The sequence below is a fragment of the Phascolarctos cinereus genome, unplaced genomic scaffold, assembly GCF_003287225.1.
Source record: "Phascolarctos cinereus isolate Bilbo 61053 unplaced genomic scaffold, phaCin_HiC Scaffold_4;HRSCAF=312, whole genome shotgun sequence".
Taxonomy (NCBI): domain Eukaryota; kingdom Metazoa; phylum Chordata; class Mammalia; order Diprotodontia; family Phascolarctidae; genus Phascolarctos; species Phascolarctos cinereus.
Window position 1 is genome coordinate 326,917,875 of NW_027555847.1, and position 26,462 is coordinate 326,944,336.

At 36.7% G+C, this 26,462-nt stretch overlaps 3 protein-coding genes across 11 annotated transcripts in view; 1 reads left to right on the plus strand and 2 right to left on the minus strand.

Moving 5' to 3' along the window:
• The window catches only part of SGTB (small glutamine rich tetratricopeptide repeat co-chaperone beta), a 113,433-nt gene extending 97,862 nt beyond the window's left edge, over positions 1-15,571 (plus strand). For all 3 annotated transcript variants that reach the window (XM_078153170.1, XM_078153168.1, XM_078153169.1), the window contains 2 exons: positions 10,326-10,375; positions 15,393-15,571. In XM_078153170.1, coding sequence (XP_078009296.1) covers positions 10,326-10,375; positions 15,393-15,556 — 214 coding nt within the window. In that variant the 3' untranslated portion in view covers positions 15,557-15,571. The remainder of the gene's footprint in view (positions 1-10,325; positions 10,376-15,392) is intronic.
• The window catches only part of TRAPPC13 (trafficking protein particle complex subunit 13), a 36,006-nt gene that overhangs the window by 9,451 nt on the left and 93 nt on the right, over positions 1-26,462 (minus strand). For 2 of the 7 annotated variants that reach the window (XM_021007280.2, XM_021007279.2), the window contains exons 1-8: positions 26,247-26,330; positions 17,508-17,576; positions 16,386-16,485; positions 11,834-11,918; positions 8,434-8,561; positions 7,297-7,369; positions 4,905-4,949; positions 1,388-1,405 (exon numbers count right to left, since the gene is read on the minus strand). In XM_021007280.2, the coding sequence (XP_020862939.1) occupies positions 1,388-1,405; positions 4,905-4,949; positions 7,297-7,369; positions 8,434-8,561; positions 11,834-11,918; positions 16,386-16,485; positions 17,508-17,576; positions 26,247-26,292 (564 nt within the window). In that variant the 5' untranslated portion in view covers positions 26,293-26,330. Of the gene's footprint in view, positions 1-1,387; positions 1,406-4,904; positions 4,950-7,296; positions 7,370-8,433; positions 8,562-11,833; positions 11,919-16,385; positions 16,486-17,507; positions 17,577-26,246; positions 26,331-26,462 lie in introns of those variants that run through there. The other 5 variants (XM_021007282.2, XM_021007281.2, XM_021007283.2 and 2 more) reach the window with 4 other exon arrangements.
• On the minus strand, positions 21,749-26,333 carry SHLD3 (shieldin complex subunit 3). Its single transcript, XM_078153172.1, has 2 exons — positions 26,247-26,333; positions 21,749-22,759 (listed from the first exon to the last, which is right to left on the minus strand). The coding sequence occupies exon 2, from the start codon at positions 22,597-22,599 to the stop codon at positions 21,847-21,849; it is 753 nt and encodes a 250-aa protein (XP_078009298.1). The 5' UTR covers positions 22,600-22,759; positions 26,247-26,333; the 3' UTR covers positions 21,749-21,846.

Below are 26,462 nucleotides of genomic sequence, written 5' to 3' on the forward strand. Positions count from 1 at the left end.
ACTAATTTCTAAGGTTACTTTATAATAATACATGTGTGTAGTTAGCATTATGAAATGTGAAAAGAGCCAGAAATGGGAACTATATTTTTTGTGGGGGGGGAGAGAGGAGAAGAGGGGAAGAAGTCTCTGAACTTTAAAAACCAGGAACAAGTAATTTAGCCTTGCTGACAGGTTTGAAGACTGGCTGATGATGGGAAGTTCAGGTTATCTGCACTTACGCATCTATATTTTATATAGCTCTTCTGTTCCATAATTAGTCATGCAAAAAATTATTTGTTTATGTATTACCTATTTAGTTTTGCTTCTTTTTGTCATTTACATAAAAACTTAGCATTACGCAAAGTTTAAAAATTATGATATAGGCAGATTTGGCACTTATGGCATTTGTCATATAAAAGGCAACACAGACTGAAATCATCCTGGAAACCCATAACTACAGAGCTACAATCTAATTACTAAAATTTATAAATATTTACAAAGAGCACAGATTCTGTAGTACATTGCTATTTTTTTCCCAAAAGAGAACAGCAATGTACCATGGTAATTTTAAATGATACAGTATTTCATGGTTCCATTCTATTAGCACTTCCCCAAAAGGTAGGTAAATATCATATCCCATCAATCCATTGCTTTAAAAATCACCATGGACCCAAACTTCAAGTTATTTTTAAAGGCATAAACTGTCAGAATAAAGAAGAGCTAGGTAGGAGAAGAAAAGAAAAATAAGCAGCATAATGGAAAACCAAATTAGTTTGAAAAAGAAACATAAAACAATCTAAAACGAAAAAAAAAAACCAACCAAACTAAGGCCATATTTAATACTAAGCCAACTGGTGTTGGTAATAAGTACAGAAAGATACAGAGGATATACAAATCATTCAGCATATATATAATAAAAATGCTGCAAATTTTAAAAAGCTAACTAGAAAATACATTCTTGTATCTATTATTGTTAAAAGATTCAATTTTATCTACTCTGATTTAAATTTAAATAAGTGTATAGTTTCATTCAAACAGATCACTACTTTCTACCTTGTTCATCTAGTTAAGGTGGAAGATTTAGATCAAGGCAACTGAAATTCCATGATTTAAAAAAAAGACTAATATGCTTTTTAAAAATGAAAGCTAAATGAGAAACAATGGTTTAGGGTATAATTGTTTTAATATGATAATTTAACATCTGAGCTGATATATCTCATCTAACCTACAAGAAGACTAGCCTAACTTGAAAAAACAATTTTCCCTGTTAAATGAATAGATCATAAGCAATATTCACAACCAACTTTGTTTTTCCACTATGCTTTATAAACAGATGTTAACAGGCAGAGAGTCAATTAGTAGACAGGAAGAAAAGCATACAAATTTGTAATAAATTAAATAAAATTACCACAGAACTGAGGTCACTCTAATGGAAAAATAAAAAAAGAAACATTAGAAAAATTAGAGTTAAATGTTAAAGAAAAAGGACAACTAACTTTCAAATAAAATGCATTATTGCATTTTTGAGATACTTTCTAAACGAGACAGCATTAGTAAACAAGTGTGTAAACAGAAAGAGACACAAAGAAATATGACAATCATCCTTCTGAAAAGGTATAGCTCACTAAAATTAAATGCCAATGGTATGACAGGGGCACTTCTATGGGAAGGGCTGCTGTGGGATAAGATTCCATCACTTTACACTTTAGTAAGTTTTACTGACTTGAATGGGGGGAGGGGGGTGAGCAGGAGGGGAACTGCATGGGTATTAAGGAACAGGACTTCGGTAAAATGTTTCTCCTTCAGTTTTAATAAGAGACTGCTAAAACTGACACAGTCTAATTCAATGAAAAACTAACAGAACAACTTGAATTTATATTGTATACTTTGGGAAGAATTCAAAGACCTTTGGAGATAGCATCTCATTTGCTACCTTCTAGAGTTATAGAGTCTTTAGCACCAGGATAGATCTTAACCAGTAATTTATCTGATTACTTTTCATCTCAGATAGATGACATCTATGTGGTTTTTAAAGACCTTCCTTGATTTCAAAACCTCTCTTAATTCAAAGATTTTTCCTTCCATATCTACATATCATCAAGATATCCCAGCTTAAGCTCACTTGTGCTTTCTCTGCCCTCAGCAGAGATAGAGGTCGCTATTTTGTGCAGGGTCCTTTCATAACCTATAAGACTATTAGCAGACTGCTCCTGAGACTTCTCTTCTTGCTGTTTATTCACACAGGCTAATATAATATATATAATTATTGGGGGGACAAACCTCTCTAGACCATGCTTTAGACAAACATAAGGATAATGAGGCATCCTTGGGCCAAGATTTCAGCATAGGAGGAGCAAGTTACTGGGCTGGGGGTGGGGGAGGCATGGGAGAAAAGCACATGCTATACAACACTGGCAGAAACATGATAGTTCTCATGACACCAATATTAATGTCATTTCATGTCTACCCTCATTTCTAGTCAATGTCAGCTATGGAGTAGCTATCATTGACTGGGCATTGGATACCTAAAAGTCAGAACTAAATGCCAGGAAAACGATTAATGGATCTGTGAGTTGTTCGCTATCTGGTTTAAATTGTGCTCTCAAAAGAAATATGTATATTCAAAAATTTAAGGTTTTAAGAAGCATGGCATATTGAATAGTGACCTGGCCTCAGTGAGGAAGCCTTAGGCTCAAGGTGTACCTCTGACACACAGGGCTACATTGCCCATGACAATGGTCGTTGGACACTTCGGTGTCCCGGGCAACTCTCTAAATCTTTAAGTTACAGGGAAGGGGTCAGTGTGTACTGTTATAGAGAGTTTTCCCATTGGGAGGGCCCTACTCTAATGAAACCTCAGGTCTGGTTAAAAAAAAAAGTTTTCTTGCAACATTTTTAAATTAATATTTGTCAGGAATCTTTAGATTTAGAATTATGTGTATAAACATTTTCTAAATGTATTAGGTTCATAGGATTATAAGGTTAGAGCTGAAAGTATTTTAGGGATCACCTAGTCCAAGCTCTTCACTTCACAGATAAGTAAGAAGAAGCTCAGAGGGTTATGGGATGTACCCAAGGTCCTAGAAAGAAGTTAAGCACCAGAGCTGGGATTCAAATCATTTTCAAACTCTTAAGAAGAACCTTAGTGATTTAACATTTTTAACTATGGAAACTAAACCCAGTACTATATATGCCATTACCTCAAAACATTCTTACAGCCAAATCATTGTATTCACAAAAAAAATGTAAATGCGCACACCCAAAAAAAGGCTTTCTTTACTCATCTATAAAATGAGGGAGTTGCATTAAATGCCAGGAAGTTCCTTTCAGCCCTGAACGTATGATTCTATGATATGATCCTTGCAATTCTATCACAAATCTACTCTTCCAAGGCATTTTCACTTCTTGCTAACTGTGTATGAATTTTCTACCAGGAGAGTAGAAGAGAGAGAGATGGGGGAGAATGGAGAGGGGACTATGCATTCTAGCTAAACTGGTCTATTCACTGTTCCCTGAACATACTAGATGCATTATCACCTTCTTGTTCTTCCTTATACCATTCTCCTTGTTTGAAATGGTCTCCTCCCTATTCTCATCTATGGCCTCTGCTTCTTATAAGACCCCTGCTTCTTATAAGGCCCAAACAAAATTTCATTTTTTCCATAATTGTATTCCATGATTCCAATGACTGCCCAGTCCTTTCTGATTCCTATAGGCTTTATTATCTGTATCACCCTCTTGGTATGAATATCTTTATGTTTTTTAATAAATAAGTCTTGTTAACTAAATTTGAAATGCTCCCTATGGTCATAAGTCCCAAGTTTTCCAGAATAGTTCTTGATTTTATGAAAAGAAAGTATACTTTTAAAGAGGCTTTGTAAAACAAATATTTTGTCAAACTACTTGTTGTGATTTTCAGTTCATAAAATATGGTCACCATATTGTTATATCCACAGTGCCATGCTTTATTCAAAAAATATTTGTTGATGATATTAAAAAAATTAGTTTGAAAAGTCATTACAATTTTTTTGTCAGGTTTCAGAATACTACATGGATATTTTAAAATTCAAAATGTAGGAGTTCTTTTAAGGTAGTCACTAAATATGATACTCATCATGTTCAGATTTCTTTCACTGTCAAATGGAATTTCTTGAGATCTGGAGACCAAAGAATGTAGTAGCTCAAACAATAAAACTGAGACTGAATTAACAGAATCCAGTGAGTGAACACAGGTACCCCTCTGTAGATTCTACGGGCCTCCACTTTGGCCAATTCTAGTTTTCCACAGGTCATCTATGCTAAAAGCAGCTCTCCTCTTTTCCACTTGCCTGATCTTAAATTTTCCAGGGAACCTTTGAAACAATTATCAAGAACAACAGACTTAACTTAAACCTAGCAGTCCTTCACCTTTCTAGCTCAAATTCTCTCACCTATCTTTGTGCTCTGTGGCCAGTTTATATGGGAAGTTAATAGAAGTCAATGTGGTAAGGTTACATCTAGCTCTTTTCTATAGCCTTCAGAACACTAAAGTGTTTGCTAGGTTCTTATTAACAACAGTTAGTAGGCATTAATCCTATTCTAAATAACAATGACTAAAAAGAATTATAGGACAGGCATTTCATGAAAAAGAAATGAAACAACATTCAAAATGAAGGTTGCACAAATTCTATTGCAGATAGTCCTTCAACATTTAGGTTAAAAAATGAGGGAAATAGTTGATTAGATGAGGCTTAATATGTAATTAATTTTACCTACTGATTAAACTGTTAACTCATTTTTCACAAGCATAGTCAGATTAGCAGTTTTTTGGAGAAGTGAGGGAAAAGGAAACCTATGATTTAAAAAAAACACCCCAAGATCTTGATATTTAATTGGAAAAAATCTCATTAAATACCAAAAATCTGGGATAGAAATCCAATACTTACCTCAGCATTATAAAACTTGGTTTTCACATCCAAAGGTTTAAGAACCTGATTGAATAAAGCACATAAATTAGATAAGGATTTGTCTTTTCTGTATTTCAAAGAATGCTGTTATAGTATAAAATTTAATTATGAATCTCTAAGTATAAAATGTTTTAAAAACTCTTTAAAATTTTAAATAAAAAAGGCTCTTAGGATGCTTGAAAAGGAAAATCCCAAGTACATACTGTTAAAAGGACATCATTTCACCTCTTTCTAGTGAAAAGACATGTATATATTTGTCCATGAGGTGCTTTAGCAAAATAATGGCAAATATCTTTCCTAGTGAGTTAATTCTCCTCTTATGGTCAGGTTTCCAAAAACATTAGCGGAACTGAAAAATGTCTACACTTTAAAATGGTTTTCTAGAAATTAAAGACAGAAAAATCATACAACATGTTCAACTCAACTTATTTGGCCTGGATCATTTTTTTTTCAGAGTGTCTGAATTTTAATTCTGTATTTTTAAAAAAAATTTATTTATTTTTAGTTTTCAACATTCTTTTCCACAAGATTTTGAGTTTCAAAATCTCTTCCCTCCTCCCACCCCAAGATGGCATACATTCTGATTACCCCTTCCTCCAATATGCCCTTCCTTCTATCACTACCCCATTCTCTTATTCCCTTCCCCTTCTATTTTTTCTGTAGGGTAAGATAGAATTCTATACTCCATTGCCAGTGTATCTTATTTTCCAGTTGCATGTAAAAACAATTTTTAACAATTGTTTTTAAAAAACTTTTGAGTTCCAAATTCTCTCCCTTCCTCCCTCTCCACTCACGCTCAGTGAGAAGGCAAGCAATTCGTTAAAGGTATGTGTAGTCATGCAAAACACTTCCATAAGAGTCATGTTATGAAAGACTAACTGTATTTCCCTCCATCTTTTCCTGTCCCCTATTTATTCTATTCACTCCTGTGACACTGTCCTTCCTCAAAAGTGTTTGCTTCTGATTACCCCTTCTCCCAATCTACCCTACCTTCTATCATCATCTCCTCTCTTATCCCCTTCCCTTACTACTTTCCTATAGGGTAAGATATATTTCCATACCCAATTGAGTGTGTATGTTATTCTCTCCTTAAGACAAATCCAATGAGAGTGAGGTTCACTCATTCCTTCTTACCTCCCTTCTCTTCCCCTCCACTGTAAAAAAAATTTTCTTGCCTCTCATGTGAAATAATTTATCCCATTCTACCTCTCCCTTTCTCCTTTTCCCAGTACATTCCTCTCTCAACCCTTAATTTTATTTTTTAGATATCATCCCTTCATATTCAACTTATCCTATGCCTTCTGTCAATATATATTCCCAGGGGCAACTAGGTGGCACAGTGGATAGAGCACCAGCCCTGAAGTCAGGAGGACCTGAGTTCAAATCCGGCCTCAGACCAAACACTAGACACTTAACTAGCTGTGTGACCCTGGGCAAGTCACTTAACCCCAACTGCCTAAAAAACAAATTAAATAAATAAATGTGTGTGTATGTGTGTGTGTGTGTGTGTATTCATTCCCTCCAACTACCTTAATAACGAGAAAGGTCTCACAAGTTATAAATATCATTTTTCTATGTAGGAATGTAAACTGTTCAACTTTAATAAGTCCCTTATGATTTCTCTTTCCTGTTTACCTTTTTACGCTTCTCTTGAGTCTTGTACTTCAAAGTCAATTTTTCTATTTCACTCTGGCTTCTCAAAAATGCATTAAATTCCTCTACATCATTGAATGTCAATTTTTTCCTCTCATTAATTACACTCAGTTTTGTTGAGTAGGTGATTCTTGGTTTTAATCCTAGCTCCTCTGACCTCCGGAATATCATATTCCAGGCCCTTTGATCCCTTAATGTGGAAGCTTCTAAATCTTGTGTTATCCTGATTGCGTTTCCATAATACTTGAATTGTTTCTTTTTGGCTGCTTGCAATATTTTCTCCTTGACCCGGGAACTCTGGAATTTGGCTATAATATTCCTGGGAGTTTTCCTTTGGGATCTCTTTCCAGAGGTGATCAGTAGATTCTTTCAATTTCTATTTTACCCTAGTTCTAGAGTATCAGGGCAGTTTTCCTTGATTGGATCATTCTTTATGCTACAGTCTGTAGTGTCTACATTTGTCATGAATACTAAATCAAGAACACTGCTTTTGGGTGAAAATTTTTGGAAGTTTCACTATAAAAATATTGCTCATGCTATTCTGTTTTTATCCAGCTTAATTTAATCCTAGTCCCTTTTCAGCTCTAAATAGGCCTGAAAGCTATTCACTTTGTTTTGAATGTGTCTGTATTCAAAGCAGAGTAATAGGTCTACAGTATGAAACAAGTAAGCAACTGCATCTTACAGCTACATAGCTCCACTTAATTAAATGCAATACCTGAAATTTGAAGAATTTCCTAAAGTACATCTTTTCTCCACTCTGAGTAGTGTAGCTGACTGCACACACCAAGCTGAAATAAACAGATGCTTGCTTTAGTAATTCTGAACCAGTTCCAACCGTGTGGTTCTCAATATCACTTCTAAAATGTAGAGAATAGATGCAACACTTCTATCCTAACCATGGTTTGTGATATCCAATGTAAAATCTCCAACACTCCTGGGCTGCAGGAGCCAACATCAAAGAATGAAAGTAGCTTAGATGCTAGTCCATTTCTTCATTTTATAGGTAAGAAAAAGGGCTTAGAAAAGTGACTGACTTGCCTAAGGTAATACAGCAAAGACCTCATACTTCAGCAATCAGGATTTTATTTCACATAATAATTTTTTGTTCAGTAAGATGAGATGCTGTTCTTCATACGCCATCCCCTAAATCCCACTTCCAACCCCTTACTTTGTAGAGTAAGACATCAGTGTGTCATTTGAAAAGTTAGGTACAAAAGGACTCAGAAAATAGTTGTAACTCCCATGCTTTTAGTTAAGAATTAAAACATTAAAAAGAAATCTGACAATGTTTAGTCAAATTTCTCACCTAACCTAAAGGGCTAGAATTTTTAAAAAGAAGACTAACATTAATAATTAGTTAAGACTTTTGCCTCAGAGCAAAGAGGAATGTTTATTTACACACATAAACACAAAAGAGGCAAAGGTTATAGGGCAAAGTGGCTTTTGGAGTTTGCCTCTGTTTGGTTTCACACTCGTGTTTAGATGTTTTATGTGTTTGGATCAGACTTTAATATATGTCTATTTCAAGCTATACATAGTGGTAATTAACATTTTACAAAGCATTCAAAATATCTGTATTAAGTCTTTTCATACAACTCTGCTTCAAACTGGTATTACCTCTATGAAGAATTGAACATAATAGTGAATTAATTCCAAAGCTAATAGGGTATGTGGCGATTAGCACAGGGGTAGGGAAGCTGCAGCCCTGAGGCAACATATGGCCCTCTTGGTCCTCAAGTGTGGCCCTTTGACTGAATCCAAACTTCACAGAACAAATCTCCTTAATGTACATACACACATACATATATGTGTGTGTGTAGACAGATAATGATTGTGTTTAAATGCTCCTTACATATGTGTTCCAATTTCTTTCACTTCATGGTGGATGACATCATCAATACAACAATCAGATTTAAGTTCTGCAACTGTAGCATTGGAAGCTGAAAGATTTAAACGTTGGGAACTTGTCTGGAGATCAGCCTTGAAAGAAGAAGACAGTGTGCAATTTTAACAGAATTTCAACTTCTAAAAATGATTAAGAACAAACATTTTAAACAGGACAGTGCTTGTAAACATATAAAGTCAAAGTCAGAATAGCAAGGCCTAGATTTCTTCATTATGGCCTAGATTTCTCAATTATTTTATTTTATTTTTAGGCAATCAGAGTTAAGTGACTTGCCCAGGGTCATACAGTAGTAAGTGTCTGCAGTCACATTTGAACTCAGGTCCTCCTGACTCTAGGGCTGGTGCTGTATCCACTGTGCCACCTTGCTGCCCCTGATTTCTCAATTATTTTAAAGAAAAATCCTTTATATGTAAACACACCCACATCGCTATACTCAAAGTTAAAATGCAACAAATGTTTATTTATTTATTTCTTGGCATTATGGTATGGAACAGAGTCAAGTAGCAGAGATGATGATCCCTTGCCTTGAAGAGTTTACCATCTAGTGCAAGGGGCTAAGGCCTGAACACATAAAAAAGTGAATGAAAGATTTAAATATTAGATGAAGAGAGCAATCCAAAAGAGGTCTCAGATGGGTAATTACCAAATGAATCAGAGGCAAAAGTGCCTGACAATTTCAGAAAAGTGATAAAGGGGAAATTCTGTCAAAGGTAGTGAAGGAAACCTTTTGAGTTTTCTCTTGAAGGCTGAGTGGGATGTGGATAAGTGGAAGGACGTGGGCAGAAAAACCACAAAAACTAAAGGAAGGGACATGGTGTGTTTTGGGGAATGGGAAAGTCATCGGGTTGAAGTAGAGGTATTATATTATGGAGGGAAATAAGAAAATAAAAGAAAGAAAAGGAAATGATTGTGAGGCTGTAAATGCAGTCTAACTATACTTTAAAGTAAACAAATCTGTATTGAAGGAAATCCTGATTTTATGTTCCTGATTTATTTATACTTAATCACTATTGTGTTCTTTGGACATAATAAGAATTTTCAAAAATAATAATAACTGATATTTACATGGCACTCTCAGATTTGTATAATGCTGTACATATGCATCTTATTTAATTTAAAATAAAAAGTAGTGCTAGTTTTAAAAAATGAATTACCAACACTTATTAAGTCCTTGTTAACATTCAAATTAATCAATTTCAACACAAAGTATCAACATGTTTTAAATTTCTCCCTCTAAGTCTCCATCAGAGTCCATTCATTCTCAACTGGTCTTACTCAATTGGTCTTAATTAGTATGAATTCTTTTCTTCTGGGTCTGCTTTTTTTTTGCTCTGAATTACTTCATAAAAATCTTTCCATATTTTTTTTTGCAGTTCTCATTACTTAGTCTTAATTGCATTACAATATTTCACTACATTAACGTAGTGCTTTTTAACTATTCCCCTATTGTTGGGTACTTAGGTTGTAACTGGTAAAATTTTTTCTCATAATTTCATATAATGCTGCTGCGAAAATTTTTGAACAGACAGCTCTTTTGTTTTTGATAACACTTTCAGGTTATACTTCCAACAACTGAATTACTTGGTGAAAGGATTTTTTTTCGGGGGGGAAAGGATAATTTTTACAGAATATTGCTAGATTGCCTTATCAACTATGAAATCTAAGTTATCATTGTGACTTTTCTTTTTAACAGATTTGTATATATTTTAATTGTCCAGTTTTTACTGTCATATTTGGTGTAAATACTTTTTCCAATTTGTTTGTGAATTAAAGAAGGGACAGGCAAGGCAAAAGATCCTTTCCTAGAATTTTAAAGGTTCCTCCTGTTGTGCCCCCAGGTCTGATACCAACAAGCATGTCCAAAGGATCTCCTTCTTGATTTTTCAAGGTAATGACCTTCCTCCCTACTTCTCTCTCCCAAACACACAAACTGATTCTCCTTTGTGACTTTCTGATTTCTGTTAAGAAGCAACAAACTTGGGGGAAAGGAGGTTGGAACTCATCAAATTTCAAACTCAGCCACACTTGAGCGTTCTTTCCTAGACTCTCCAATATGCTATACCCCATAACTGCTTCAGTGGCAGCCTGCTCACTTCCCTCTCCCCCAACTGTTGCCATAAACCCTTTGCGTCTAATATTTCTAAGGGATACTGAGGCATGGTTGGAAGCACTGCCTAGTCAGATCATGGTGCAGAGCACACTCCTTAGAGCCCTACCTAGTGCTAAGTATTTAAACCAGTCCCTTGTTAATATACTATGGGTTATTTCAGGACTCTGGGTTCCTTATGTGTGAATAGATCATTACAAAAACTGTATCCTATCCCTAACCCTTCTACCTAGGTACTTGGCAGCAAGTCCTTGCCATTAAGGACTGTTTCATTCATTGTATTTATACCTTTGGTGTTTAGCATGGTATCTGGCAACTTAATTGGTTAAACTTTGAGTGTCCTGCTCTTGGGTTGGGGCAGCAGATGCTAACCTATAGAAGGTATGTCATATCCGGTGTAGGATACCTGCAAATTATAGAATGAACATTAGAGTGGACATCAGCAGACTTAGGTTGAGACCTAGCTCTGCTAGCTAGGTGACGTTGGATGAATCCTAATGAAGACTCTTTCTAGGCCTCAGTGTCTTCATCTGTAAAATGAAGGAACTGGGCTATTTGATCTCTATGGTTGCCTCTACCTCTAACCTTTTATGACTATCATTATTTTCCTTCTGTGTATGTGGGAAGATGAGGTTCTCTGGTTGGTGGGCTGGAGTTCTGGAATGAAAGACAGATTACAGATAATTCCTGTCTGACATACAACTTTCTGAGACCCAAACCTCACTCAAAAGAACAGGAGAGACCCAGGGAGGGGAGGCAGAACTCAAGACATCAGAGGGATTGCTGCAACTTTCCCCCTACTTTTCTGGAACGCCCTCTTTCCTCTCATCTATCTATCCAACTCCAATCCTTCCTTTAAAGTCCGGATTAAGTCCTACTTATTAAGTCCTACGAATACCTAGATTTCCAGAAATCTTACAGATCATCTTGTCCAACCCCCTAACTTCTCAGAGAAAAATTGAGGCCAGAGAGATTAAGCTACTAACTAGGGTTACCTAGCTAGTTAGAAGCAGAGTTGGGGCTCAAACCCAGGTCTCCCAATCCCCAATTCAGCAAATCTTCTACTGTGGCACAGTGTCTTCTAGAAGCTTACTCTATGAATCAATTCCTAACTTTTTTTTAAGACTGATGTTATATTGAGATTTCTAAAGCATTCTTATAATATACAAAGGAAACAGGTGAAAAGACAGGAAAAATATACTTTTACTCCAAAACATTCAGAATAAAAATGTTACTTACCTTTACCAATATGTCCTTTACAATCTGGTTGCTATCATTGTGAACACTGATATAACTGGAAAAGGTTTCTCCCAAAAATATGTTTCTGTCCAAAGGAAAATCATCATTTAGGAAGTATCTGCTTCAGTCAAACTATAAGTACATCACAATGAGGAGTTGTGAAACCTTCACTGAGGGATGCTGGCCACAAACAACACTGCTCCTGCACTCATTTATGTCCTGGTGCCATTTAAAGTACTGAGTTAATCTATGAAACATTATATAGTTTGGCCCTTTGCTGATAAACAAAATTACTCTTCTCCCTAGCCACAATGGTAGTAACTGAAATCAGATCCCTGCCAACTGTCCTGTGACTTATGTCTGCAAGGGTCAGAAGGTTTAGTTTTCTGTTTTTGAAATGATTTTATGCCTCCACTAAATTACTGTTCTTCAGGGCATTATATGCATTTTCACTTTACTTAATTCGTGAGTAAATTTTTGTCCAGTAAAAATAAAACTGGCTTTGTTTTTTATAATCTTTTTTTTTTGCTCTGAATATAAATCCAAGTTTTCCACTGATAATCTAATCCTGAGACTTTGCCATAGTTTAAACTATGTCATCATAAAATCAGTCAATAAGCATCTATCAAGCACTTACCATGTACCAGAGACAGTGCTAAGTGCTGGGGACAAAAACCTGGTTCCCGCTCCCCAGAAGCTTATATTTTAATGGTAGAGATAACACGTAAATAATTATGAACATACAAGATGTCTACAATGTAAATGGAAGCCAGTCTCAGAGGGAAGGAACTAGCAGCATGAGGGACCTATAAAGGCTTTCTTCAAAAGGTGGGCTATAAGCTGAGTCTTGAAGGAAGCCAGGGAAGACAGGATTTGGAGGTGGAGAAGGGGAACATTTCCAAATACAGGAGTCGGTCAATGCAAATATCAAAAAGGAGGGAGACTGTGTCTCCCGTAAGGAACATCAAGCAGGCCGGTGTGGCTGAATCATAGAGCATATAGAGGGAGATAAAGTCCAAGTCCCTGTTCATAAACTCTGAAATTCTCCTCTCCCTTTGCAACCTCAAACCCTGTTCTTTGTGCTCACCAGGACCTTCATGCCTTCAGTTCTTTCCCAGGCCATCCTCCTGGTGCTGGCTACCCTCTCTTCCCTTCCCCATCTTGACCTCTGAGTGAACCAGTTGAACCCTACACTGTCCTCTTCTCTCAAGTTCTTTGCCCCCTCATCTTATCAAAGAGCTTGTCCTGCCAGGCTTCATCCTTGGATTCTTCTAGCCACTTCTGCCTTTACTCCTACTCAAGTGTTGCTAAACAAAGCTGAGGAAAATCATGAAACTATGCTGACTGGATCCACAACAAATTTATGTCACATAATCTCAATTTGGGCCCTCACTGCTGTGAGGTAATCTTTCTACATCTCCCTAATCCACCCAACACAGACTCTCCAAACCTTTTCATCCCTCCTCAAAGCTCCCATGGCTCCCCCTTCCCTTCATCCTCTCAAATGAGAACCCTGCCTCATATCTCACTGAAAAAAATTGAGGCCATTTGCTAAGAGTTTTTCATCCACTCTCCTCATTTCACATCCCTTAGATGTCTTCAGCCTTTATCTCCTCCTTCACCCCCGTCTCACGTAAGGAGGGGCCCTTCTCCTTGCTAAGACAAACCCCTCTACATGGACCTTTGATCCCATTCCATTTCATTTTCTCCAGCAGATCACCCTCTCTATCAACCCAAGGGTCTCACTTATCTTCAGTCTCTCTTTGTCTACTGGCTATTTCCCTACTGCCTACAATCAAGCCCAAGTCTCTCCTATCCTCAAAAAGCTCTCACTTGGGCCATCCATTCCTGCTAGCTATTGTCCTGTTCCTCCTCCTTTTTGTTGCTAAACTACCTGAAAAGCCTACAATTAGTGTTTCCAGTTCCTTTCCTCTCACACTCTTAACTCTCTACAGCCTGGCTCCTTAGCTCATTATTCAACTGAAACTGCCCTTGCTAAAGCAGTGGTATGCTGGTAAATTGTCTAACAACCAGCTCTACAGGGGGAAAAATGAGCCATGACATACTTACTTTTAAGTTTAACCTCTATTATTAGCATTTTCTCCATCACTTTCTTAAGCCTAGACAATCAACAAAATAATAAATTAAGCTCTGATTACTGAAGTGAAATCTTCACACAAAATTTAATAGTCCACTTCATTTGAGCTGGCCCCACTACTGTTCTTCTCCAAAGTTAAATGACAAATATAAAGGCCTTTTCTCAATCTTCATCCTTCTTGACCTCTCTGTAGCCTTTGACAGTCAATCAACCTCTATTCCTTCATACTCTCTTCTCTCTAGGTTTTCATGATTATGCTCCTGGTTTTCTACCTGCCTGCCTAACTGCTCCTTCTCAGTCTCCTTTGCTGGAGGTCATACCCATTAACTGTGGGTATCTGTCAAGGCTGTGTCCTGGGTCTTCTCTTCTTCTTCCAGACTATTTCAGCTTGGTGACCTCATCAGCTCCCATGGATTCAATGATCATCTCTATGCTGATGATTCTCAGATCCCTTTGCAAAGATCTAACTTCTTTCCTGACCACAAATCTCCAACTGCCTATTGGACAGTATCACAGACAGCTTAAACTAAACATGTCAAAAATTCAAGTCATTATCTTTCTGATGGAACCCTCCCCTCTTCCTAACTTCCCTATTACTGCTGTGGGTACCACCATCCTCAGTCAGCCAGCTTTACAACCTTGGTTTTATCTTCAATTCCTCACACTCTCTCACCCCCCAATCTGCTGCCAAATCTTACCTTCACAACATCTCTCCTGTATGTCTCCCACGTCTCTCCTCTGATGGCCACTACCCTAGCATAGGCCTTCATTACTTCCTACCTGCACTACTGAGAGAGATTTCTGGCTAGTCTCCTTCCCATATGTCCCTCCCTACTCCAGTCCATCCATGTGGCTGCCAAACTGAGCTTCCTAAAGCCCAAGTCTAACCATGTCACCTCCCTTGTCAGTCTGCTCCAGCGACTCTCTATTATCTTCATGATCAAAAATAACACCCTCTGTTTAGCTCTTAAAGCCCTTCAAATCCTGTCCTCTTCCTACCTTACTATTCCCCTACCACCCCTACCCCCCCATGCAGTCCAGAGATAGAGCCTCTTTGCTGTTCTTTGCATATGACATCTGAGATCCTGACTCCAGGCATTTTCACAGGCTATTCCCATGCCTCCTCCTTTCTGCTTCCTGGCTTCAAGCCTTTGCAAAAATCCCACCCTCTGGAAGGAAGCCTTTCTTAGTCTTCCTTAATGTTGGTGTTTTCCCTGAGATTATCTCCATTTACATATAGTTTTGTGCATGCTGCCTCTACTTTTAGAATGTGAGCTCCTTTAGAGCAGGGGCTGTTCCTTTCTTTGCATCCTCAGTGCATAGCACAGTGCCTGGCAGACAGTAGGTGCTTAATAAATGCTAATTGACACCTTGTTGCTGAAGACTCGAAAGATAGAAAAGAGATAGCTATGCCATAGAAGGCTATAAAAGCTAAACACTGGACTTTACATTTGATCCTAGAAGCAAAAGGAAGCCACCAGAGTTTACTGAATGTGAGTGAAGAGACGAAGATGACCCTGAGGTTGCAAGCCTTGGTGACTGATGATGACTTTGACAGTAACAGGAAAGTTAGGAAGAAGGGAAAGTTTTGGGGAAAAGATAATAAGCTGTTTCAGACATGCTGAGTTCAAGATGCCTATGCAGCATCGAGTTTGTGATGTTCAAAAGGCAATCAGTGATGGTATGGCTATGGCTCTGGATTCTGGAAGGCTCTTTGAGCACAATAAATCTTTACCAGGTTCTATGAAGTAGGAAAAGCTCTGATATAGTCTCAGGGCCAGCTTAGCTAAGGGTGGCCCATCCCATAAAGAGGTGGATTTTGGAGGCCATGGTTATTCACGAAGACTATTTACTAAGTTACAGAGGGGTTGTACTCTATCTCAGGGTAAGTACTATCTACAACAAATGAAATGACAAATTTAAAAAATATATATATATATTTCCATGTATCCACAGGTACTGTCTCAGCATCACATTCTATAAATCTAAACTAATGCTGCAAAATATTTACCAGACCAAAAGGATTTTTTAATGTGTTCTGACCTTCCCATAGTACTTGTCTCTATCCTTTCTTTGGTATATGCTACATACTACATTATAATGCTACTTGTTTATTTTAAAGTATAAATCCTGCCTTTGAATAAGAGTTCCTTTCGGACCAAAACCATGTTTAACTGGCTTAATAATTATTGCTTTTAGCTTTCACAGTGCCACAGGGCCTGAAGAGTAGAGTTTTCACGTGGTTAACTATCCTGGGTCCTAAATTACAGGTTGGTACTGCTGAATGCATACCAGTGAATCTTTGGGGTAGAAATCTGTTGACAAACAATTCAGTCCTAAAAGATGCTACATTAGCAGTACTTACTACGGCAGGGAAGCAAGAGTAATAGAATAGTTGGCAAAGCTCACAAACTAGGGATTTCTATATACTTTATCTGAAAATTTAACTCTTACCCAAAGTTCTGAGGCAAGGTCAACATTTCTCCAAGCATCAAAGTTTCTGCACCATTTACAGTAGAAGGATCATCTTTCATGAGCTGATTAAAGAGATCTCCTGTAGCAATATAAAACACATTTCTAACACCTGCTGTATGTATAAATTTAATTCAAAGATGTGACTAAGGCAACGTTATCTCTGATAGGAAATTTATAAATGTGTTTTTCATATGTTTAAACATCACTCATCAGAGAGAGACTTGAATACTATCTAAGAGAAATTACTCTCCATATGTGACAACAGATAAGTCATGTACATTTTAGGCCTCAATTTCCTTATCTGCAAAATAAGGGGTTTAGCCTAGCTCATATCTAAAGGATTCACTTGTGATATGCTATTATTCAAACTAAAAAAAATGACACTTTTCTGCTGAAAATACAATATAATCACACACAGACTTAAGATTCATGTTACTATGCTACCACTACCCTGAGCTCTATTTATGAGCATGATATCTATCAGTCTGTTCCTTGTTTTGGCACTAACATTCATACACAACTACAGACTTTTAGAAAGTTGGCATTTAAAAAACAAGTTTGGTTACAAATGTATTCTGGAGTAATTGTCCTGAATTTGTCAAAATGGACTGGAAGCAAAAATTATTATAGGATTAGAGGAAATTAAATGATAATTTCCTCCTGCAATCTATATTTACAACATTCTAATGTCTAATCTTTGATATCATCAATACACTTTTTTTAAGCTCTATACTTAGAGGCTGGATATTTTTCTAAATTAAGGCATTTCCAATGCAGAACATCATGTATTTATGGTATCATATAGTAAACCTAATAGTGCCAAAAAAAAAAAAAAAGAAAGCTCTAGTCTACATTTCTGAAAAGCCTTTAATTTGGAATAGTTGAGGAGAAACAGTCTTATTATTTAACTATTACAAATTGTGCATACATATACACTTAAACTAAAATTCAAGTCACTTCCAGGTCAGCATTAGGAACTGTTGATGATGAGGCAGCAGCTAAGGTATCTAGGCAATTAACACAGAATCTGGATTTGTAATATTTCAGCGAGGATTCAAGCACAAAAACCATAGTAAGATGCACAAATATCCTGTGGCATACCTGGTAAGTCTCTATCTTCACATGTTACTGGAATATTGGTGAATAAAGTAGGCTTGGTCAATCTCATCACTGTAAATTTAGAAAGTCAAAAAAAAAGAAAAGAAAAATTGACAATGTCATTAACAACTTGGGTTAATATTTCCAAGTAATGTGACTGATGTTTAACCTCAGACCTAATCTAGTGAAACTTCTTAATAAATGGTGAACTCTTGGATGACAGTAACAAGCCAAAGATATTTCAGCAGAGTAGAATAATGGACTGGATCTATTAAGATGAAATTAAAAGATTTTATATACATATACATATATACAATACATGTAAGTTACTTAAACTTTGAAAAAAAAACAACTGCATATGTTAAGGGGAGGTGTGGTTACATGACAATATTTGTGAAAAATATTTATGAATGGGATGCAAGTAGAATGAGGCAACATTGTACTAAGGCACTCAAAAAGTTGAACACAATCTTTAGAGTTAATAGAAGTATAGCATACAAAACCATGGATAAGACAATGATGGTTCTGCTGTACAGACCACATCTATGATCCTATGTTCAATTCTGGTTGATACCATTTTAGGTAAGACATTGACACAGTAGAGAATGCCTGGAGGGAGGAGACCAGCATGGCAAGAGGCTAGAAAACTATGCCACTAGAGGACAGTTTGAGAAATAGTATTTACCTTGGATAAAAGAAGATATAAGATTTATTTTCAAGAATTTGAAGGACATGTGGAATATATGCTCTTCTTGTTCCCATAAAACAGAGGTAGGAACAGTAGATTGAAGATGCAGAGGCTGATTTAAGCTCAGTTTAAGGAAAAAAATACCTAATCATTAGAATTGTCTGAAAGTGCAGTGAGTTGCCACAGTAAGGAATAAGGTCCCCATCTACAGAGGTACACATACAGGAGTCAGGGATGTTGAAGAGACAACTCCTCTTCAGATAGAGGTTAGACTAAATAACCTCTTAGGTATTCTTCTAAGCGAGGGATTTTTGTGATGCCATTTGTGGATCAGTCCATATCCTTATGGCAGAACAATAATATGCTGAAGGCAGAGTATTATAGTAGAAAGAATGCTCAACTGAAGTCGCTAAACCTCCTGGAACCTCAGTTTCCTCACTTGTAAAATGAGGTCATTTTAGGAAGTGTAAAGTATTTTGTAAACCTTAAAGCCCACAAATGACAGCTATTATTTTTGAAACTTGACTAAAATGTTTAGTAAAGAGCAGTTTTAGTCCTAGTCCCTAAAAACTGATCACACTGTTATTAGGAATCTATTTACTCACATATTCCCTTATGCCTAAAGTAGTCCCACTTAGCTTTTTATTTTTTAGTTCGGCAATTGGGATTAAGTGACTTGCCCAGGGTCACACAGCTAGCTAGTGTCAAGTGTCTAAGGTCACATTTGAACTCAGATCCTCCTGACTCCAAGGCCAGAGCTGTATTTATTGCCCCACCTAGCCATTCCTCCCCCCTTAACATTTAAAACATCTTCCTCAAATCCTAAATAATGCAGGGAAATCTGTCCATCTTAAAGGAGGAGAAAAAGACACATTGCCACTGGATAGCCACTTCAAAAAGCCAGATTAAAAAGCTTAGAAAAAAATCTTCAGAAAATCCAGAAATGTTAAAAGTCTTAAAATTTTTTTCTCTAGTATTGTTATATTGACATAAGAACACTATAAGGAAAAGTTCTTCAGTCATTTTATACTATAGGTTACTAAAGGGCAGTAACTTTGTGATTATATATGTCCTAGTCTGCTAACACTGGGGTCAGTAAGATTAAACATTGGCAAGTTCCAGAGAGTGCTGGGTTGGCACCGTAACAATACTGCTTTTGCAAATCATATTGTGTGCTCCGAAGCTATTTACCTGTATTTGAATATGAATTAGGTAAAAATCAGTATCAAGTGTATCCTTGAAAGCTTTTCTCTGGAAATTGTAGTGGGATTTACCAGATGAATAGGCTTATATAAAGTACCAGTCACCTTTATTTACTACCACTACCACCACCACCTATTGCCCTGAGTTACTGCTAACAGCACATACTTGTATGTGGTGAAGTGAAGGTTGAGATCTTGCAAAGCCAGAGGCATAATCCAATTACTTTGATTTGGGATAAAGGGAAGGGTGTCAGTTCCTTCCCTCCCTTCCCCTCAAATAATAAAAAGCTGCAGGGATTGAAGCATAACTTTTAAACTTTATTTTTCTGTGTGAATGTGTGTTTCTTTTTGCAACATGGCTAATATGGAAATATGTTTTGCATGACTTCACATATATTGCTTGCCTTCTCAAGGGAAAGAGACAGGTGTTAGAGAATTTGGAATTCAAAATTTTAAAAATTAAATGTTAAATTTTTTACACGTAATTGGGAAATAATGAAATTTAAAAAATCAGCTGCAGGAAAAAAATCACCTTCTCTAATTTAGCTTCATATGGTCAATATAAAAATATTATGCAAGAATTTACATGTACTCATTTGCCTGTAGGTTCAAACTATGACAGTGAATAGGATAACAGAATCATAGTACCAAATTTAGAGCAGGTAGGGTTCTTAAAGGTCATCTAGTCTAAGTCTCTCAGTTTACACATAAGAAAATCAAGGCCAGACAGGTTAAATATGCACACAGGCAATAAATAGCAGAGCCAAGATCTGACCTTCGGTTCCCTGACTTAAAATCTAGCATTCTTTCACCATGTTGCTTCTTATATTGTTTATAAAATCCTGCAAGGCACAGAAACGAATTTTTTCTAAAAACCTGATTCTGTTGTTTCATGACAAAGAAGATCATCAATTTGAAAGCAGAATTTCTCATATAAAAGTGATAAAAACCAAAACCTATCTTTTTGAGGCAATATAGAGTTGACAATTGTACCTTTTCTTTATTTTCAAAGTAACTTCTTTGAAAAGGGGGTATACGGGATGGTATCTAATTTAGTAGCTTAAAAGATCTCTTATCAGAAATATTTTGTGGATTATAGGATATTAAGACCATATTTGCCATGTATATAATAACAGGTATAAATGATTAAATTTTGATTAATCAGAATACCTCATTGTCTAACTACTTCAGTGAACTGGGGTTTTATTTCAATGAGTTGAGCCCACATCTTAAAATCTCTCCATTTCCCCAGTACTTAACGCAGTGATTTGCGGAGTAGGAACTTGACAAGGTTGTTGCTGAATAAATTTAGTAAAAACAAATTCAAGGACAAAGAGAAGTACATCACTATTGGACACATAACATAAGAAATACAATCTACTTTACAGTTCACTTCAGCAGAGACAGGAGATGGGAGTGTATCATGTAAGGAACAACCAAGTAGGCCGATGTTGCTGTAATGTCAAATGTGAATATGGGGAGGCAAGTTAAGAAGCCTAAAGGTGGGAAGGGGGCAGATTATGAAGAAATCTTAAACAACAGAGTACTTTATATTTGACCTTTGAGGCAACAGAAAGCCACTGGGGCTTACTGAGCTGAGGACTGACAGAGTCAGGCAAACTTCAGAAAAAAACGATCCTGGTAGTTGAGTGGAAGATGCATTCAAGTGGGGAAAAGATTCAAGGCAGGGCAGATATCCAAGTGAGAGATGATTAGGGTTTGCACTAAATGATGGCTGGATGAGCAGAGAGATGGGGATATGCAGGAGAGATGTTGTGAGCAAATAAATGCTCACAATACATGCCCAAATAAATGTGACAGTGGACCAGATACGTGGATTAAGTCAAAGTGAGGAGCTGAAGATAACACAGGTTTCAAGCCCAGGTGACTGGGAAGATAGAGGTACCTTCTAGAGCAATAGACAAGCTGAGAAGAGGAAAGGACTTTGAATCCATTATTTTCCTGGCTTCAAGCCTAGCTCTTTATCCACTATTCCATGCTGCCTGGGATATATACTTAAGTCCAATAATCTGAAAAGTAATGAGTCATAATGAAGAATATTTTCTTTCTGAATTTAGTTTTGACATTTAGGGATTCTAGAATGATAAATTTGGCCCTGGAGGATTTCAAAACAGAAATAAAGGGAAAATTACTTAGAATCCTTCTTATCTGTCAATTACTCACTAGAGCCCAAAGCTCCTGACTTCACTGATAAACAAGATTTAACTTTTCAAAAAAAAATATCGTATTCTTATCTAGGGACATGACGAAATTATTTCCCACAAAATGTACTGACATTTACAAACTACAATAGTGAAGAACCACAATTTAAAAGAAAACACTGTGCAATAAAGTTAAAAATAAATTGCAAAATTTATTTATCACCTATATTTCAGTGCGTTCCTCACAGAGAACACAAATTTAATTCTCTGCAAAAAAAATTTCATTTCTATTACATACTAAAAATCACTCCATATTTATGTACAAATAAATTCATTTTCCCCTTAAGACCTAATCTTCCTTTAAGGAGATTACATACATGTTCACAGTGCAAAATGTCACAGAATACCCATATTTGGCTCACATGTCTCTGGATTGTAGCATTACAAAATGGAAGTTCATTATGCCTGATAAGTCGATTCAGTTTTATCCAAATATCTTCCAGACTTTGGTTGTTAAAAACAGAATGTTCTATTGTCCATCTTGCTCTATATAATGAATGTAGCTTTAATTTTTCTAAACTCTGTTGTAATTCTTTAGATAAAGGCAAAACCTTTTCTTTAAAATTTCTGGAAACTGAAACACTCCAAGACCTTTTCAACTGCCGTTTTGCTTTTTTGGTTTGTTCACTGGGATTTCCGCAACTAATCTGTTCATCCAATGTTTGTGCTCGGATTAAACACTTCCTCTTTTCCAAATTTGGTTGAAACTCCGGAAGGCCCACTGTACAATCATAATTCTGAGCTTTCCTGTGATGTTCTGAAATGGTAAAGTGCTGGTCCGCTTCTTTAGCTGCCTCACCAGAAATAATCGGTGGTAGTCTTTTAGGTTTGAGGGGAAGTTTTATTACATCATTTGGAAACCAAGGTATAAATCTCAATAGTGGACGAGTAGGAAATTCATTAATAGCTTCTTCTGCAACTCTGTATAATTGTGTAGGGTCACTTTCACATGGTCGACAGTATAATACTACCTCTGTACTCATTCTGTACAAGGCCAGATACTCTGTACAAGTCCAGATACTAATAATGGGGACACAACATTTCTTGGCCAAGATCCACAGCACTAGAACTTAAATTCATAGTTATAAAACCTTCTTGTCTTTCTTTCCACATTCTGCACTGATGAGAAGGAAGAAACAGGACCTAAAGTAGAAGTATTACAAAGAATAAGATACACTGGGTATCTCTACTAAAATAGGTCATACATAAATAGGTAGGATAAAAATGAACTTGTGTACCTTTCTATTTTGCTAGAGTGGCTACTGGTAATTATAAGCTTTAAAAAGGTGAGAAAACTCTTTTAAATGACATATAAAACTCTAAATAAAAAAACTTTTTAGAAATTTAGTTTTATGTTTATCTGGAACTAAAGCAAATACATTTAAAAAAGCAACAATTCAAATAGGACTCTGTTACATCCAAATTCCATTGCTGTGGAAAACTGATAAAAGAATCAGAATTCCTGGGATTTTAATCAGAGCCTTCCTCCAAATTAGCTGTGGTCTGGTTTTGTTGTTGTGTTTTTTGTGGTGAAGCAATTGGGGTTAAGTGACTTGCACACAGTCAATAAGTGTCAACTGTCTGAAGCTGGATTTGAACTGAGGTCTTCTAGACCCCAGGGCCAGTGCTCTATCCACTGCTCCACCCAGCTGCCCCTTAGCTGTGTAGTCTTGAACAAGTTATTCAATCTCTATCTCATTTTCCTCATTGAGAAAATGAGGGGGAAATTTTAAAAATGAACTGTGAAGTCCTAAAGCTTTATGATGCTATGAGATTTTAATCTCTAGTGTTAAATATTAATCATTTAGAGGTATGCAGTAAAATGTTCATATGCAGTAGTTTTAAAATAATAATTTAGACAAAAAACAAATTTGTGATTCCTAAATATTAATCTCATGTAGATCTAAAGAAAAATATGGTTAACATTTACAAAGTTAAAGAGATTCACATCAAAATAAAGAAAAATGGATTGTAACTTTTATTTGCAAGAACTTGTAAAAATGGATTTAAACAAATGTTACTTAGTTGTGTCCAACTCTTTGTGGCCCATACTGTTCACGGGGTTTTCTTGGCAAAGATACTGGAGTAGTTTGCCATTTTCTGCTCCAATGGTTTAAGGCAAACAGAAGTTAAGTGAATTGCCTAGGGTTACAACAGCTAGTAAGTGTCTGAGGCTGGATTTGAACTCAGGTCCTCCTGTTTAGCTGCCTCTAAACAAATATTAGTTTTTTCATAATTTTTGTCAAATATATTTGACATCCTCAGCAACAAACATTAAGCACTATATAAGTGCTTACTTAGTAAGTGCTATAAGATATAAGTACTTTGGACAATGCACTTTAACCAGGTTAGAGCCCATTAATAGATTTATTATAGAACTTTCACCAGGTAACTTGGTTCAGTCTAATTACTCTAGACCAGAGATTTAACATATTTTGTGTCAATATCCCCACTGGCATGTTGGTGAAACCTATGGACTGCTTCTCAAAATACTTCTAAAAGCGAAAATTAAATGTTAAGGGTTACAAATGAAACCAATTACATTGAAATATAGTTGTCAAAATACCCAGTCTGGAATAGGGATATAGGTTTCCCTCTTTTTAGAACCATGAAATACCCAATAACTGCAAGTCAAATCTGTAAATACAGCTCCTACAGTCTACAGTGTAGGGTGTTCTGGTTGGTAGAACCAGGGTACAGTCAGATTCACAATTCTATACAGAAGGATGGGGCTAGAAGAACTTCATGGTAACCTATCCAACAGAGAGGTACTGGGGTATTACTAACTATCCTACATATGACAACTTCTTAAACAGGTAATAAGGCTTCATTTGAATCAACTATTAATGTGGGCAGAAGAACCAGTTATTGAATTTTCATTAGTAAAATTATTATCATTTAGGTCTGTTTGTGTCAATTCAATTTTTGACAGCCCATGAATTTGTCTCCCTAAAACTTTCAAGTACCTGTGACTGTGAAATGCAAAAATCATTATATATTTGAATATGGGATAAAATATTCAGAAATTGAGAAAGATTACATTTTTCTTGAACATCTGCAGTTCCATGACACAGAGACAAAAATTTGAGTAACACTGTACTCCTAAAACCTGCAACTTTTGTTTTCTGGTATTTGACTTGTTTTGGTGGGCACAGGGGAAAAGAGAGAGGAAGAATGGAGAGGAGAAAACAGGAGAGGGGAAGAGAGAAAAACTATATGCACATATATATTCTATCAGAATATAACTCCAACATTATCTTAAATAAAATACAAATAAGAAAACTGAAATCACATTTAACTTAGTTTGTTAAAGAAAATTCAACTATCAGTAAATTGCAATGTACTCTTCCATAACTTTTTTACCTGAGTTGCTCAGGGGTGTCAAAACTGACTACCATTTGTCAAAATTTGTCCAAGTCTCCGAGGCAGAAACGAAAGAATAGGAATTAGACAAATCACAGAATGGATCTATCTACAGATTTAGCCATGTTTGATAAAAAGTTAATTTGCAAGGAATCTTTAGCAGCTGTGCAGTTTTCACCATAAAGGCTGGTAAGGGAATGAATTCTGAAGGTACTGTTCCCCTACTTAAATCCTGACAGATACAAAAACTAGGTCTATCTTAAATGACGGGATTGGACTAGATGGTCCTGAGGTCCTTTCAAGTTCCAGATTTATGATTGTGAATGGTTGGAGCCAGCGACTGTTGCAGAGGAACTTAACAGGCTGGATCGAAATATCTGTCCATTAACGCTTCACAGTTTTTGTACGGATTGTAACCAAAATTACACTACCTCAAAAAATGATGCCAAGAAGAAAGTATGGTTCAATAAAAGTGATCACACTACAATACAAAATGTATGCTCTGCTGAAAATAAATTAATATCACATAATAAACATCGACTTGTATGTAGTAATGGGAGACGGAAAAAACAGATCTATAAGGGCCATCCTGATTAAAATGCTTTCTTGGTCTTCCAAAGAGAAAAACAATTCTCAAAGAATATATATTAACTTTATGAGGGTAGTTTCTATCTCCACATACCTCTCTATATAACAATTATCTACACAACTTAAAACTTACTAGTGTTTCATTCTTAACAAAATTAGTTTATAACTAAACATTTGTGTTTTGAGAAGGTATTATAAGCCTAAGATACTTAAGTTCTCCCATTTCTGTGACATTTAAGGGACGATGTATTATAATCTAGTGAATTTAACGAGTATGAAATAAATTTGGGATTTATTTCGTAACTTTGTGCGCTTTTATCCTTAACAGTAGGGACTTCCAATAACACCAAGGGGCTATTAAAGTTATTTTAGGGAGGAACATTGAAAGTTCCTCCCAAAGCTGCCCAATGACTGAGGAAGAAGGGAACACTAGTCTCCCAAGCACCAGAGGCTTCCCGTGCTTAGGCTCGGGCGGGGGCAGCCGGACACCGGGGTCTCTGGTCTGCCAATGGCCAGGACGGGCGGCAGACCCCTGACCCACTGGATGAAACAGGGGAGTCGAGCTCCAGGCCATGCTAGGGGCCTCGCTCGCCGCGATGGCGGCAAAAGGGATCCAGAGAATGGAAAGAAAGGAGGGAGGGAAAGGATGCGTGATGTCTCGGCAACATTTTTTTTTTACCTTTTAGCGCCAGTAAATGCTCCTGCTTTGGTGGGTTCACCTCCATCTCCACCGGAACCTTAGAACTACCGGCAACGGAGGCTGGCGAGGCTCAAAAAGCAACGCCCCGCCCCCGGAAGAAAACAGGAAGGCGCCGAGAAAGAGAATCACGTGCCTACCTCGTTGTCTTCTACCGGCGACACCTAACGTCACTTCCAAGCCCTTCTCTCCTCCCCC